We start from the raw sequence: 17,458 nt of genomic DNA on the forward strand, positions 1-17,458 counted from the left end.
CGTCTTTCTCTTTCCCTTAAATGTTCAGTGGAGTTAAGGTCAGGTGACTGTGGAGGAGAAGCCATGACAGTCAGGACTCCTTCATCTTTTCCTGGCTTCATGCAGCTCTTACAAAGTTGTGAAGTGTCCAGAGATTTTAACATGTCTCTGAAGAATCTACTGGTTCTTCTCCTCAGTCAATCCAGTGCAGGTGTAAGCAAAACACACCCAGAGTTGAATATTCCGACCATCAATCTGCTCCTCTCCTTCCACACACCCTTCTGTTACTGCCATAAATCTCTAACCTGGATTCAACGGCAAAGAGAACATTTCCAATCATCCCCTTTGAAATGCCTCGTCGTGCTTTTGGTTACAACTGATCCACATTCTGCGAAGTATTAGAGTTTGGCTCACTGCCCCCTGAGAAACCTTTATTTTTGCCATGATTCAATACTGACAATAAGAAGTTCTGATGCCATTTGAGTTAAGTAACTTGAACAAGCCTCCGATGAGTTGATGCACATGATGATGATGAGGCACATTCTGCTGTGAGACACAAGGTGATCAGACCTTTTGTAAAAACCTTTCCAATTCGTCAGTTCGCAAAATTTGCTTAAATTTAAATGTTGGTCAAGAAATAATCCAGAATTTAACTAATTTATGTATCACATGAACTGATTTGATTTTGATGGTCAAAGGACAAGCTCAAGGTGACCGCATGTTCCTGTGAACATGAGGAGACATGAATAAATTACATCTGTTAATAACATTAACATGGACTCAAGGATGACCTGATATGAATTTTGAGCTCAAAGGTCAAGGTCACTGCGCCATGTAAACACGTTAGCTTAAAAATAACTTCACTTAGACTCAGGGATGAACTGATTTGATTTGAGTGGTCAAAGGTCAAAGGTCATAGTGACCCTATTATCTTGAAGGCAAAATGTGAGGATCACATGGAGGGAGTGAAACAACACTGGTTGGCGGAGGCACACAACTGCAGTTTCAAATGTTTTCAAATGCTCCTGAATCTTCCAACTTTCTGATCACTTCCAGGTTTATGTGAAAATATTTCGATTTTCAATGTTGACTCATAAAACTTTGGACGCCTGCACATTATAAAAGCATAAACTCCTTCACAGAAGTGTTTTTTTAAACGGGCCACAGAGTGAGAACAGATCCTCCGTCTCCAAATGCAGTTTAATTGCAGATTAAAGGTGCGAGGAGCGTTCATCCTTCACGCAATTAGAGTCGGGAGCATCAAGCATAATTCAGTTAAGTTCGGTTGCAAATAGCGGCGGGTGTGAATATAGACAGAGCACGTGGAAAAACAAAAAGAAGCCGCATGACAAATGGCCGCTGCCTCGTGCCTCCGAGCGTCACTCACCGAGCCCGAGCGCCTCAGACGTGGCGGTGAATTGAGTTTGCAGAAGCCCATTATGCCTGAGTTGTGTGTTTATAGAAGGAGTGATGAACGCCTGACACCATATTTTACACTTTGTGGCTGAGACCCTGATGTCACATTTGTCAGTGTTATTATTTAGCAAGAGTATTTCAATGCAGTTTTCCAGGAAGTCGCCGTGCGGCTGCAGATTCACGTGCTCGTCTTTACATTTCCAGACTTCCTGTGAGACAGCGAATGGTTGAGGGTTTCTTTGAGGATGACCTTTTGCCCGTTCCTCTCCCCCCCTTGCAGCCCGACGTGTCGGTACTCTTGCCCTTGGACGACCCCGCCATGCACCAGCCTCTCTCTGCTAACATGGGGGTGTCCATGCGCGGCCTGGAGATTTTCTACTAACCTCTGAACCTCTCTTCAACATCCCGCCTCTTGACCTTCCCCCCCTACACAACAACTCTTTGATCCCCACCGCCACTACTTCCTCTTCCCTCACCGTGCCCTGCCCTTCCGCTTCCTGTGGCACTTCCTCTGTGTGGCAGGTTGGCGTTCTCTTTCTCCGCTCAGATCCCGTCATCCCTTCACCCCTTCACCCCCCTACTCTGGCTTGTGAGAAGGCAGTGTATCCCTTCTTTATTTTTCTCTTTCACAAGTTTCTCCATTTGCATGTTTTTATGTCTTTCTTGTTTCGTCCTGTGTTTTATGGGTTTGTTTTGTCCTATCCTTTATTCAAGAGTGTGTCTTCCAGTTTGAGAGCGGGTCTTTGTAACGCTTTCACTCAAATATACCCAGCTTGTGCTTTGATTTCCTGCGCTCCAGCTTAAGTTCTTCTTGCGATCACACTGGATTACATCACATCTGCTCTGGAATTTTCTCTTTAGCACTAACAAATCAAATTGCCCAGCCCTTGTAAGTGCGTACGTTAGAGCCCTGTTCTCAAACTGGAAGACCATGCTCTTGAATACAGATGAGGAGGGGGGGGCATTATAAATATTTTTCCTTGATTTAATGCGTTTTAGAGAGAAAATTCATTACGATTCTCTTTGTTTATGCTCCTCTGTTACCTCTCAATCACTTATGCTACTTTGCAGTTCGAGCAAATTTTGTTTACAGCTCCGAAAAAAAACTCAAATGGGATCATTCCTCAGCCGGTTAAAGAGTTTTTTTAAGACAAGGAGACAAAGTAAATGACAGAAACAAGTATCGTAGCACAGCTGTTTAGAAAGCAGCCACGGGGGCCACCTGCGGAGACACACAACCGTCTCCGGGGCCGTGGGAGCGTTCATTACATTCCCTTTGTGTGCAAATCACATAACGGGAAATGAGTGAATATGAGTTGTTGTTGTTTTTTTCTGTTTTTTTTTGTTCGAGCACAGTCGCTCCCTATCAGTGTCAGATGGAAACATCCATCAACCGCAAACGCAGCATCATCAAGCGTTCAATTACGTTGCCCCGAGGGACTCCCGGCACACACAAACACACACACACACACACACACACTGTATACACCACACGGGATATGAACACATCCATTTGCCAAATTGCTGATGTTGTATTGAGCAGCACATCAGAAGCTCATTCCATGTTTACCATGGCACAGGGGGACAGAGGAGACGCCCCCCGTGGCTCTTCCTTATTGTTTGACAGAAAAGCGACTCGGCTCCGATCGATTTTTACGGCTCCGATTTGTCCTCGAGGGCCAACGATCCGGGGGCCATCAAAACTGCTGATGCCACATATCAGAGATGACAGAGGTGGACATACAGACTTGCATCAAAATAATTTCGCCCCTGTGATGCCTTATCATTTATTTCCCCCGGCCTGTTTACAAATGCTTCGACCTTGCCCTGTGAAATGTGTGTTTCATTCACCGAGGTTGACCTCCCATTGATTTGTGTTGCACCTGTTTTTCCCTTTGTTTCGCCGGGGGTGGGTAGATGGATTTGCTTTTACCTTGGCATCCGGTGCTGAATAATCACTTCATCCACCTGTCACGAACAAACCGACACTGACTTCTCTTCTCTCTCCCTCCTCTTCTGCTCGTGTCTCACCACAGGCCCTCAACAAAAACAACCTGATCCTGGAGGAAAGAAATAAGTACTTCAACCCACAGCTTGCCGGGAAGACCTACACCAACGCATACTTCGCCGACCTCAACACCTACGACGACTATTAACTCTAGATTCTGCAGTTCAGACTCTGGGGGGGGGGGGGGGGGGACACCGACCTCATCATCCATTTCGACTGTATTCTTTTCTTTGTGCTTTGTATTGAGATTCGTGACACCATGCGTGGGACGGTCCCACCTCTGAGACTCTATGGCAGCTGGTATGTAATGAAAACACAGACACACATTGTTGCCCACAGAGGGAAACCCACCTTCTCTCAGGTGCCTTGGGGTACAATTGAAAAGCTCTTTTTTTTTCGTGGAGGGGGGGGGGGGCAAATCTCGCCCTTGCCTCTCGCTGGGAAACGGACAGCTGGATTTCCCAACATGGACAAGACGGGAAAAGTAAAAACTCTAAAGTGACTGTGGGAAACGTGATTCCCTTTTAACTTTCCTGTGACGCCTCGACAACTGACTTGTATTTGTAATGAGGGAAATAACCACAAAACTGGCTTTGCATGATCTCATCCCGACGTGTTCTTCTCTGCTGTTCTGTTTTGTTTTGCATGATTGAGCGCATTCCAGGGTGTTGGGGGACTCTTCGCTGGTCTTAGGTTCAGGGCCGGTATCGGAAGTCATGGAAAAAACAAAGGCTGCGGGGATGTCTGGTGGCGTCGACCATTTACTGCTGCAGACAGATCAATATCCAACCCAGTCCCTGAATCAGGATGTAGATATTTGAATTATTTTGGTCAAGTTTGTCTTTCTCTTTCTTTTTGTCTTGGATTTTCTTTCAGGGTCTAGCAGTTAGCGAAATCTGTGTAAAAGCTTTATGTTTTCTCCCTTTTTTGCTTTGAAAGACATGTTTTTTTGTACAGGAGGTTAAGTTCAAACCTTTATTGTCTTTAGTTTTTCTTAATCAATGTCTCAAGTGTTTAAAGATTTTTCTTTTGGAAAGAAAAAATAACTGTTTATGTGAATTCTGGCAAGTAACCGCGGGTATCCATGTCAACCTGCATCACGTTCAGTCTCTGTCACCGTACCTTTTTATATTTTTTGTAAAAAAAAAAAGAAGAAAAGAAATGTTTTTGAATTTTGATAGTGTTCGCAATTCCTTTGGCTTCTGAGTTCAATATGTATTTGTGAGAGCAGGATGTTGACGGCATTAACTGTACAGGTGAAACATAGCAAACATTATTTTCCTGGACCCCCGACCGGAGTGCTACCCAGATACCAGAAGATGGAGTAATCCATTCATCAAGTTGAGATATTTCCGTTCAGAGTGTATAACCGAATATTAGGTTATCCAATGGTTCAGTTGTAACTAACTCTTTTTACATGTTTGCTTGTGTTTCTGTGCATAAATTAAAAACTGCTTCGTACACAAACGACCTGTCAGAGTGTGAGTTGCACTGATTTTCCCGCGTTCGAGGTCGTAAACTTCTATTTTCCTCTCAAAGGCCTAAAGATGGCTTCAGGTTGAATGAGAGGAGACAGTGATAACGCACTTCTGTCCAGTGTGGCTTACTCTGACAACTTTGGAGACTTTGAATTTCCTCGAGCACAGCACAGAAAAAACAATCACACACACAGACATACACAGCCGCAGCAGCAGCAGCAGCAGCACTTCATAAATCACTCAGAAGCAGAGTAAAACACTCCCTCCAGTCTCCACCCATTTCTAAAGGAGTCTTCAGCGGGGCCCTGCAGTGACAAATGGTGGAAGGATACCTGGAGGATACAAATCGCATGAGGCAGCAGGGTAAAGGTGCCGTCTGATGTCCAATCTCTAATCTGTATGACGGGGGGTATAGCGCCGCTGTTCTCCATCAACCTTCAACCTGACGTCCCATATGTGTGCACAGGGCAGCGGAGGGGGGAGTTATTAATCACCCCCGCTGTTTGGTCAGTTGAGGCCGGGGGGGGGGGGGGGGGGGGGGGGGGCAGGAGGGGGCTGCTGATCCAGCTCGACGCACAGCCCGAGCAATGTCCGACTCGGCAAAATCAATCTCTCTTTACCTTGACTTTATTTTGGAAAGCGAGGCGGCAGCATGCACACACAGTTTTGTGCAGGGGCTATAGGGACAGCGGGTGGATGGTCGGTTGTTGGGAAAGTGGTGTGAAAGTGCCCATAATGCATTTTCAAACGACACGTATGACATATAAAACAGCTCTTTGCGCCATAATGATCCCACCAAATGTTGATTGATGAATCATTACCGGAGGCCTATATAATATTCATACAGTAAATTTCCATCTAATATCAGCAAAGCAGCTCTCGTCAGCACTTTTCTTCGTTCTGCGAATTCTCCAGCAACATGAGCTCCGCAGCTCGGTGTCGCTCAGACACGTGACATTCGGATTTGACAGCAGGACTGAGGACAATAAATGACTTTCCAAAAGTGGCATTTGGGAACTGTTAAAGGTCACAGCTAAAGGTCACAAGAGCGGGGCCTCAAAGACATGGACAGGGTGAGAGCTTGTTTGCAAAGACGTCAAAGTGTCATGAGATGTGATCTCGCAGGACGGGAACAAGCACAATCTGCAGGCTTTTTATGTCAGTGTGTGTTGAATTTTTTTTTGCAGAAGAGCAAAGACAGTGTTGGTCTGACACCACTTGAGTCCAAACAATGCACTTTATGTCAAGACAGGCGACATGACTGCTCCCCGTAAGTGAAGCCTTTCATTACCTCATAATGAATTGAACAAAGGTCTCAGCATCCACTGAATGAAAGGTTATGAAATGTTGTAAATTACGAACATTCGCCTCCTCAGTAAAAGATGACAAATCTGGGTGAGACTCCAAAAACTCCAAAACATTCCCATCAGCCTCAGATGTAATTTAAACTTAAATAAATAACATTTAAACATATTAAAGGCTAAAATACTAATCCCTGCTTGTGATTTAAAGATCGTGGCTAATACATTTTTCTCAATAGCCCTAATTCTATTTTTACAGCAAAAACAAATATAATCATCATCATCATAATAATAATAATAATAATAATAATAATAATAATAATATGAATGCTGTAATCCAGGATATTTTCAGGAGTCAATGACTGCTGCACATTTAGGATTTGCATAAGGACTGATTCAACAGATTTTTTTATTATAATCTTCAGAACTTACCCACTAGATGATTAGGCCACAATGAAACCATTTCACAGTGGGGATTCCAGAGACCTGGAATTTCACAGAAACTCTTGATATCATCTTCTTCTTCATTAGTTTTCCTGTCAGCTCACTCTCTTTGGGGAGGCTCCGACTCAATCAGTAGCATTAAGATGATTTTGTAAACCCCACCCACTTCCGGATTATTTTGGCAGTCGGGAACGCCCCTGCGATTGTCGAAAGGTGGGAAATCGGGTCTAAACTCGGCAAATTATCCTCAAGTGTGAAGTAGTCACACCCTATGGTCACACCCAGTTAATGATGTTCCTTAAATGCATCACCTGAAGCTATTGGCAGTTACGTGGCTTCCTGAAGGTCCCTAAATGCATCATCTCCAAACTGCCAGCAGGTGCAGGATCGAGTCTGAGACAAACAGAGAGAAGTGAAAGTTTGATCAAAGACAAACTAAATAACAATAAAAGTTGAAGTGATGCTGACGGTGTCTCCAGATGGAAGAATCACCGACCTAATGACTGACGAGGGAGAAAGGATGAGAGTCTGTGATTTCTTCTGAAGGAGGAGGGGTATCCTGGTGAGTTAGCTGGTTAGCATGTTAGCATGTGGATGAGCAGTTCAGATGCTCTTAGAAGCTAAGCTACATTCAAAGCTGCCTCTCTGGCTCAAGTTCACAAGTTGATTTGTGACTTATGGTTAAAATGATGTGTGTGAAATGAGGGTAATTATATCAAACGTCTGGTTTTGTTAAAGGATCATTTGTGCCACTTCATCCCTGTTATTTCTCGTTTCATCTGGATGCTGATGTGTGGACATCCCTTTAAAGGTGGTAAGGAGGAACAATCATGTGGAATTGTACTTAATTGTAAATGCTATTTTTTTTCTGAAATCTTAGTTTATATGAGGATATCTTAAAGGGATTCGAACTGATACCCACCAAGTAAACAAGTCACCTAAATAGACGTACAATCTTACAGCAGTGACGAAAACTGGTCCCTGAAACATTTCAAACTTTAAACATTTCTGTTCTCACAGACTTGATTCTCTGTATCTGTCCCCTGGTGAAGCACGTTCCCTAGTCAGCTGCTGTGTCATTGGGTTTTATGAATGTGAGTTTTAATGCTATGTTGTCTGTCTAATTGGTTTATGGATGTGTGATGCATTTGTTGTTTAGTTTATTGAATAATAATAATAATAATAATAATAATTACTTTCACTGTTCCTTCTTATGGTTATTTATTTATTTCATGGTATATTTAAGTTTTGAAGTGGTTCACCTTGAAAAGACAATTTGCAATAAGCAAATGTGCACAGAGAAACTAAATTGAATATGATATTTTGCAAATCTATGTTTTTCTGCCTGTTCTCATAAACCAGTGTCTGGCGTGTTTAGTGTGGGCTGCAGGTCTCGCTGCCAATCTCTTCTCCAGTCGAGTGAATCCAAGACAACGTGTGACACAGGAATATCTCATGTCCAAGATATTTAAGAGAACCTGTGATATATTGAGATGATGCCCTTTTAACTCAGGTCTAACTCTCTGAGCTGTGCAATACTCATTTCCTGTCAGTGCAAATCAATGGTTTATGTGCACTCCGTTTCACTGTATCAGGCAAATTCTACAAGCTTTTGAATCTGCATTCTTCCAGTTTTGCGTTCGTCAAGTGTTAGAAGCTTCACCAACACACCCAGTCGCTCACTGTGAAGTTTCCAGAAGATGCCCTGCTGTATTCTCACATGGTCTCACCCGGACATGGGACGCTGGCAGGAAAAGCTGCTGAAAATATCCGACTGGGACATTTTGCTTTCTCACATGGAAGAGCCCCCTGGATTCTCCAAATATCCAGACTTCAGTGCATGTCTGAAAGCTAATCCTCGTTTTGAATAGTACAGATATTAAACTCAGTTATATGATGATACGGTTAAAAATATAAACAACTGAAACACTGTATGGTAAATTAGTCAATCTTTAATTTGATAAATACAAAATGCATTCACAAAAAAATGCCTTTTTCTCCCCCCACCAGTTTCTCTGCACGTCATCGTTGGAGCAACTGGAGCTGTGTTAATTAGCAGCCTGTGTACGGAGGCCTCCGAGTGACAAACAAGGTGAGGGAGTGAAATGGTTCCTGTCAGGCAGGTAGCAGAGCATGAACATCCCATTAAACACCTCATCGTTTTCCTCTCGGGGCTTATTTCCTCTCATTCCCACTGATCACCGTGCCTGATAACCGGCCTTTCAGCGCCTCCCCGAGCGGGAAATGGGTAAACAAATGCCTCAAAATGACCTCCCCAGACTAGGAGTGGGCACCGCAGCTGCTGCTGGTGGTGCTGGTGGTGTTCGGTGCCAGTGGATAATCCTGCCAGAACTGTTCAGTCATTTATTACTGCTGGGAGAAGCAGAAGAAGTTATAGCTGCGTCTGGGAGTGAGACCCCATGCAGGCAGCACAGTAGCACTCTGAAAAATGCTTTGAGGGAGAGAACCCAGTGACGAATGTGGGCTGTAGCGTTGTGTTTGTACGCGCTGGGAGAAGTGATGGAAGTAGATGTTGACTGAACAACCCTGGGGAAGACTACTCAACCATTTATGAGCTGTTGTGAAATGTTGTTCTTTTGCAGTCGGAGAATAACAGTGATTACAGACGCCTGTCATTCAGTGGAAGGAGGGGGAGGGGTAACACTTAGTACGGGTCTGTCCGTACACACACAGACGCTGTGTACTTTTCAACGTATAGCACTGCTGTGGATTTACCACTTTGCAAATAGACCCACTCAGACAGAAGATGCTCTAACTATCCCCAAATGGGTTCAAGCACCCCCTTAAGTATATTTTCTAAGCTTTAATGTTTTGGCGCAAACATTCCTCAGTGCAGCTTTCTTCCAGATTATCTTTACCATGTATTCAAATCAAAGCGATGCGAGCGATTCTTCAAAGCACCTCTAATCTCCACTACGCCCCGGCTGCAGCATTTTAAGAAAAATATTTTTCAATCCACCAACGTCTTTGCTGAGAATTCTGTTTCTTCGACTCCACCATGAGTCCCACCCTTTCATTAGCATCTGTTGTCGACGAAGCTTTCCAAGTTTCCAGACAGCACAGCGGTCCAGTTCCCTCCGTTTCCGGCAAAAGCTCCGAATGCTTTTTCTTCGGTGTCAGACAGAAGCGCTCACTCAGATATGTGTGGGTAGATGGGAAGCTGGCAAAACGCTGCCGGTTCCGACATGCCAGACTGAAGGATGAATGTCACCGTGGGCGCTAATGCCAGTGGAGAGATGCCACCGTAGATTCCTGCCCGAGACATCTGGAATCCCAGGTGCCCTTCCCACTGATCCAGGTCTAAGCCGCAGGAAGCCAAGTGTCCTTGTGGATGCCAAGAGCCTCGCAACACCAGCCAAGCCACACTGGAGCTTATCAGTGCCACCACAACCCTTTATGGGCCTATTCACCTCAATCAAAGCTGTTATTTAGGGAACGGGCCAAGATGACGGATATTGCCGCGCTCCAATTACCCACCATGTCTCCTCCGTGTTTCCCTGCCAGCTTCCCCACAAGCCCCGATTCTCCTCCGAGGGCCCAGGTGCTCTGGCGCTGCTCCGCTTCCTCAGTGTCTGTGCAGAGGGAGGGCGTTCAGAACAGAAGAGCTCTGTCAGCGCTAGATTCACTCACAAGGGCTGTTGATGGCTGCTGCGGTGTTTGTTACAGGGAGTTGTATCAATAGTGGGAAAGTGTCTGAAATCAGATTTTTCTCTCCGCACACATTGATTAATCTGATCATAGAATCATGACGACAGAGCTGTGATGATCAATCCAGATTTCAAATGAATTAATATCTGTAGAATAGTTTAGCCAACTGCAAACTATGCCAACTGCATGAAAAATAATGTTTAATGCAATGAAATGTGTTTTCTATCGTGATAATATTACCTTACAATAAGAGACAGTTTTAACGTCATAATGTTAAATGCACCTTTCTGAACAGGAGTTGTACATTGTTATACTTTAGAACAATAATGGCCGCACACTGCACTTGTATTCATTGTGTATTTTTAATTGAATGTTTGACAACTTCTAAAATACTCTGTGCCAAGTGCTAATTAACAATTCTTCAATGGTGAACATAATACTTTCTTATTTTTGGCACAGAAGCGTTGTCATTGTAAGCACGTAAGTTGTTTCAAATAACTTGCTACATTTTTTACTTTGAATTGCTTTTGTATAAGATTGTGCTTTAGAAAATGTAAATCTTTTGTGTTAATCTGTTTTTTTATATTTAAATTGCACTACTTCTTGTACTATTTTTGTAGTAAGTGAAAGCCTATTTTTGTATGTATATATTTATTTATTTTCCAGGACTTGTTCACATTTTTTTTTTTTTATCTCTAGGCAAACTCGGTACATGTCAGAATTGAAAATCATATTTATTTTGATCTCAGAATAATGTCATTACACAAGTTGGAAAAGGAAAGGACAACTCATGTGTACATCACCTTTTGAAGATATAAACTTTGTGTGAGTCATGCCCTCAACCAACTTCTCCATCGTGTCGTTGGTTTAGACACAAGTTAACTGGAGTTCACCTAGCTCAGATTAAAACCTGGGTAGAGAACATTTCTTGTTTCAGAAATGCATGAACCCAGAAATCTATGAAATATATATGAAGAGCAGAAGTCGGAGCGTAGCTTTAGGTGACTGGTGCAGCAGCAGGTATACAGCAAAGCGAGAACTGAGCACTGACAATCTTCACCAGGATGAACTGAATATATTTTGCAATGAGGAGAGTATATAACAACCACACGTTTTCTACCTGGTTTGACTTTGCTTCACCAGATGTTTCCATTTAAATCAGTTTTGCGTATTTTGATTGTGTATTGTTTGGCAAATGTAAATATCTATTAATGCTGCAAATAATAAGTTATTCTTTATAATCAGTGCTTTTAGTGACGTGCATTGCATTGTGGGACACTGTGTTGTAGGGGGGATAGATGGTAATCAGTAACTGGATATGATCATTTTATGTGTAAGTTTAAATTGTGTGTTGCGTCCTTCATAGTATCGTTGGAATTGAGACAAGGTAATTGAGATTTATATCTGCCTTCAGGTTCTTTCTGAAATACTGAATCTCCTCTTATCATCGGAGCAAATGAAAGACCTTTTGTTTTAGAAGATTGGCTGAAAAGGTGTTCTTTTAAAAAACTGGCACAGACATTTATAGTCGCCTATATTCTATCCGACTAACTCCAGCTTCATGATAACATGAAATATCACCAATAAATGTCATTTTCTCGGGAGCTGCAGTTCAGTCATGGTGCTGTTCCTGTCTGCTCTCAGGTCATCACTTCCGTCTTCTTCTCTACTCATTTTTTGTATTGGCATTCACGTGCACGACATCCCGTCTGCTTCCTTGTGATCATCTTTATTTCTGACAAATATAAAGTAAAGGAAACATGACACCCCTGAATCCCTCATTCATTTATTTTGAAGGACGAAATTGTCTTTGTAACTGGCAGAGCAATTTCCTCCTTATGTGAGGACTGAAACAAGTTAGTCTTATAATAGAAGTATGAAAAGGTAAAAATAAAAACATTACTAAATCTAGACAAATAATGTAACTCCATTTTGTCCCACTAACTAAGAGGCACTAATCATTTTTCAAAATGAAATTTGTTATTCTGACTAATGAGGAAGTTTAAGGTTTATTTTCAATATCCTACTGGTTTTGTTTTGAGTTTTTTTTTGCTTGATCTCAGTCCTGGAGAATTATCCCCTTGAGTTGCACTTGAGACGCGGCTCTCCTCCGCGCTCGTCTTTAAGTGGACACTTGGGCTGATTGTCTCTGTCTTTCTCGCTTCCTCTCTGCTTATGACGCTAGAATTCCAAAGAGGGGGAAAAGCCCAACCTGCTAATGTACATTTGCATGCAACATATCCAACCTACTGTATTTAATTTCTCAAGAAATCCAATATGAAATATTCAACATAGCCTCGAGGGAAATGTATTCATGGCATAACATATTTGAATCACTATTTCAAACAAAAACAATGTCAGACAAACAATGGAAGTTGTAAAAATTGATATATTAAAGCCAGACTTCAAACAAACCAGAATGTTGTCTGGTGGAAACTGTTTGTATGAACTTTTACATCCAGATCACATGTATATCAGTGCAGCGCTGACAGTTACTGAGGTGGGTATGAAGCCATACGCGTGTAAATCACTGAGCATATTATCTCTGTGTCGACAAACACACCGTCCCATTTCTAGTCATCCTGAGAAGAAGCACTTCTTCAGGGCTGTTACAAATCATCTGTTTATGATGCTGGTGTGAGATTTACCCACTTCCCCTCAACTTTCCTTATGTACTTCTCCTTCTGGTATATATTGTTCATATATATTAGAATATAGCTTTTAACACTGGTACTTTTAACCACTTTGGTTAATGGTTTGTAACATGTTAAGGACCATATTTGGAACAAGAGACTCTTTTCTGTAAAGTTTAAATATTTTCTAACATCTTTCAATTTTATTCCTCATATAGCTCTGCATAGTTTCCTGTTGCTGTTAACTTTAAAAATGTTTACCCGTAAATTGAATTACTGAATTTTATTATTATTGTTGTTGTTAATGTTATTATCTTGAGTGTTTGTAGCTCAGAAGAAAACAGCATGGCACTGAACATAGCATTTCAAACCCATACACCAGAAGCTACAGTATCCATTCTATAACTGCATGTCAAGAAGAAAAATAGTGCATTAGTTACATTATTATTTTTATCTACTTTCTTTATTTTACCCTTTCTTGTTGACAAGGCTCACCAGTAAACCCAGTCACACTCAACATGGTGTTGGTGCTTTTATTGTCTTTGATGCCACAGCTTCTCTCTTTTGAAACCATCTTTGCCAGAAGTGTTAAAGCAACACTTTCTCCCTCTAAACTCAGAGGATATTTTTAACCAACTATTCTCAATTAGTCACGCAAGTCACGTCATCCGGAGATGACGTTATCCAGTCTGAACCATGTCTCGGAGACAACAGGTAACTAAAGTGATGTCTGGTACAGAAGAAAATGTTTGAGGGCAAAATGAAAATATCATAAAAAATAAATGCAGTATGATCTAAACAGGTACATAGCAGGACTGGGGGCCATGATTCAGAAATTTGACAACAGAGTTAGTTACAGATTTCAGAAACATTATTGATAACGATTAAAGCTTCTTGATTATTGACTGTGACAAGAACGAGTCTTAAATTTAGAGCTTTAAGAAGTTGAGGCCAGATTTCTACTGGTCTCACAGATCCTCCTCCCTCAGTCCCTCCCAAAGCACTGCTGCTCTGTCCACCTGCTCTGCTGTCACTCTGGAACATCGAAGTGGTCGAGGACCTCAGCACTTCCTCCTGCCCTCTTCAAACACCTCCTACTGCATTTTTAAAAGGGTCTTTTCTTGCCTCTACACTGTTTTAACTATAGTGAGCACCTCTGTAATCTGGAACTTTGGCCAGGCCTTTAAAATGTGCACTGGTGCAATATTAAAAAAGAAAAGTCTAGTTTTTAATTACCATTCAATCTCCAATAAGCCGATCCTTAGTTAATAATAAAAAATGTTGTTTGCAAGCACAATCGGTATCGCATCTGACTCAGCATGCATTTCAATTCACACTTCCAGACAAACTGTATTACTGAAATAACCCGCCGCGATGTAATCACAGATAATGGTAACAGTTATATATCTGTGCTAGTAGATTTAGAAGGAATATTTTATATCACAGACCATAATACACTGCCATCATTATCCTTATGACACACAGGTATGTCCTCTTCCTGACCCTTGGAGACTTCAGCTTTGTCAAGTTCCCGGTCGAATAAATCAAAAGCACAAACACTTGAATGTTCAGCAACTTCCTAAAGTTGAACCTATTTGGTGCTTATCCTCTGCAGCTGGAAATATGTTCTTTTCGAGCCTCTCTTTATTGATTCAGGCTTCAACTCTATCAAAGAATACATCCAAAGAGGCTTCTCGTCTCAGGCAGATGCAGAAGATCTTATATAAGTATTTATATCTTGCTGGTGGGACTGTTGCAGTACCCTTCTCATTGGTCTAGATAAAAAGAGAGCTGCGCCAAAAGGTTTCTGCAGTAATCCTAACAAGCGAGAACAAAGTTTGATCACATCACACGTGTTGTTAGATCTTTGGATTTGCTTCTGATTGATACACAAGTGTGGAATCAATGTTCTCATCTAATTTCCAGCAAGATAGCGAGTGTGCATATTTCCCAAAATGAAAACTAGTCCTCAAGACTTTGCTTCCATCTCTCTGAGACTGTTGCCAGGGCAAGTTTTACATCCTGAAAAAAAATCTGTTCACATGGTAACAATACATCTTAAATATTCAAGACCTGTATTAGGACCCTGGATTATATGGCCCTGTTAGCGCTTGTCTAAACAAAGTTACGGTATATTTAACATCTCGTGGCTGTAACTAAATCCTGATTGTGGCCAGCGGTGGAAAATTCCCTGACATACTGTTCTCTTTGTGTTTTTGAAACTGCAAATGTGATGTCACTTTCCCTTACATCTCCAAAAACCTGAACCAACAGGTCCCTCAGCATTATCAGGTTTAAGATGAAACCTTGGTTCCTATTGTAAAATGACATATAGACAGATATCATTTCATGACATCATTCCTGGTAAAAACACATCTTTCCTGGGTTGAGGAGGACAAAGTTTCAACCCTGCAGGTGTAAATGATTACATTCATACATGCATTTAATGGATCTCCACTGCACACGTGACTTGGGCCCAGGTCGATATGTGAGGCTTGATTTAATCGGACACTTTCCCTAACATGATTTATTTCCTGTTTTATTTTGCACAGGTTAAGAAAAAGGTTTCATGAAAAGCTATAAATATGCACCTGCAGTTCTCATGAGAAAGTATTTGAATGTTTGTCAAAGCCCCATCTAAAAAGTATAAAAAATACCTTTACTTGCTTTTTCATTTGTTATTGTATCACTACATCCACTATCCCACTGGTTTGCTCCTTTTTTCCTGTGACTGGTCGAGCAGAGAGCGCATGACAATCTATTAAGACTGACATTTTTGGATGTTAGAATTTTAACAAAAGACATTATGCGTGTGGTGGTGTTTCAGGCGAGGAGCCCTGGATGAGAAGGCTTTTGAGGTGTGACAGTAATAACTGAGACGCACACATTTACCTGACTTTGATGGAAGGGGACAAAGGAGCTGATATTTGTGGCATGTAGGTGGCAGGTCGATGAGATTGATGCCGCTGTTGTATCATAAACGCCTGAGTATTATACGTATATAATGGTGTTGATGTGACTGCATCAAACCTGAATAAAGCAGTATTTGCATAATTAGCTGCGGGCCCCATTCCGAGTGTTTTTATCGGTTTGCCTCACCAGATGGCTGCAGTTTATTGCATAAAGATCATTCATACAGTGTCGGGTAAGTTGTCAATCACAGAAACGTAGACCCATTTTCTCCCTCGTGCTTTATTGTCTGCGTGACAGCTTCAAGTCTCTACTGTTTATTACAGTTTCTCATGTAGAAAGTCCATCACAGCTGGTGTCTAAGAACCGGTTACACAAACTGAAAGTACGAATGTTTTCAAACGTTACCTGACCCAACACTCACTCTTGGCTGCGGGAGCATGAAGACGCATGGCTGATGGCTCATTAGTGACAGTGTGGAGGTCAGAGTGAAAAACGGTGCCCTCATCACCTGCCGGATGACGAATGAACCCGCTCATGGGGAAGGGAGGAGATGAAAGAGAGAAACGATGCTCTGAGGAAGAGGAGTCCGCACATAAGGGAGTGGCAGCGGCGGCGGCCATGGTGGAGATGGATGCAAGCAAGAGAGGGAACAAGACAGAGGGAGTTACTTGTATTATTGTCTCTTCTGCTGCCGTAAACATCTTTCATTTTTAACACATTATGAAGTTTCTTTTGTTTCACCGGTGTTTTTCAGAATATACACCGGGGGACCAAACCTCCCTCCGAGGTATGGTTTGTCTATTTGATTAATGGAACCACTCAACATAGGCAGAGGTTCACTTAAGGGGATTCATTCGCACAGGAAAATTGATTACCTTTAACTAGAAAACAATGGAGAACGAGGAAGTCTGGGCACCTGTTTCACTTCATGATCATTACAGGGGCCAGGAAGGCAATCAACATGTTTTGTAAAACTCTGGTATTAAGGCTCTAATAAGTGAGAGTAAAACATCACAAAAAAAACACTAATTTGCTCCTTGAAATGCTGATTATCCTGCAGCACAGAACAAAATGAAACATTAATATCACAGTCTTGATTTGCAAGCAGCAATTATTTTCTACTCAAACTTGCCAGTGGCAAACGATGTAGTGAAGTCATTCGCCAAAAGTGTTTAACAATTAATCAGTAATTAGCGATCAATTTGTACCCCTGCCGTACCCTATAGAAAAGCAACCAGCGACCAATTCTCTCATCTCCTCACAACTATCAATTAGATTTAGGCTTTACTGCTTCAGATTAAACCAACTCTTCATTTCACCACACCATTAGATTCATCCGCCCTGCTAATGGGCCCTGTGATGAGCTATTGATCAACGGCACGTGTGTCAGGAAGTGAGAGCGAGAAGTTAACCAAACAAAACGCAACCGAAAAAAGAAACTAATCTGCAATGTAGGATTTTCTGACTGGGTTTAATGGGCTTATTCATTGCACATTTTTTCATTTCCAATACTCACAATTGACTTTTCACTAAGCCCCTCAGTCACTGCTGCTATGCTTGTCAAGCAGTCGATTCAGGTGTGGTCCAAATAACGGCAGGAACACCGCTCGACTGTGT

The 17,458-nt window shown here is 42.0% G+C and overlaps 1 protein-coding gene across 1 annotated transcript in view; it reads left to right on the forward strand.

Annotated features, from left to right (window-relative positions):
* sema5a (sema domain, seven thrombospondin repeats (type 1 and type 1-like), transmembrane domain (TM) and short cytoplasmic domain, (semaphorin) 5A) overlaps positions 1-4,870 on the forward strand; it is a 127,124-nt gene extending 122,254 nt beyond the window's left edge. Inside the window, exon 22 of the mRNA XM_053412535.1 lies at positions 3,432-4,870. Within this exon, the coding sequence (XP_053268510.1) occupies positions 3,432-3,551 (120 nt within the window). The 3' untranslated portion in view covers positions 3,552-4,870. The remainder of the gene's footprint in view (positions 1-3,431) is intronic.
* Positions 4,871-17,458: the final 12,588 nt, after the last annotated feature.

This window comes from Pleuronectes platessa, chromosome 20 (genome assembly GCF_947347685.1).
Source record: "Pleuronectes platessa chromosome 20, fPlePla1.1, whole genome shotgun sequence".
Classification (NCBI taxonomy): domain Eukaryota; kingdom Metazoa; phylum Chordata; class Actinopteri; order Pleuronectiformes; family Pleuronectidae; genus Pleuronectes; species Pleuronectes platessa.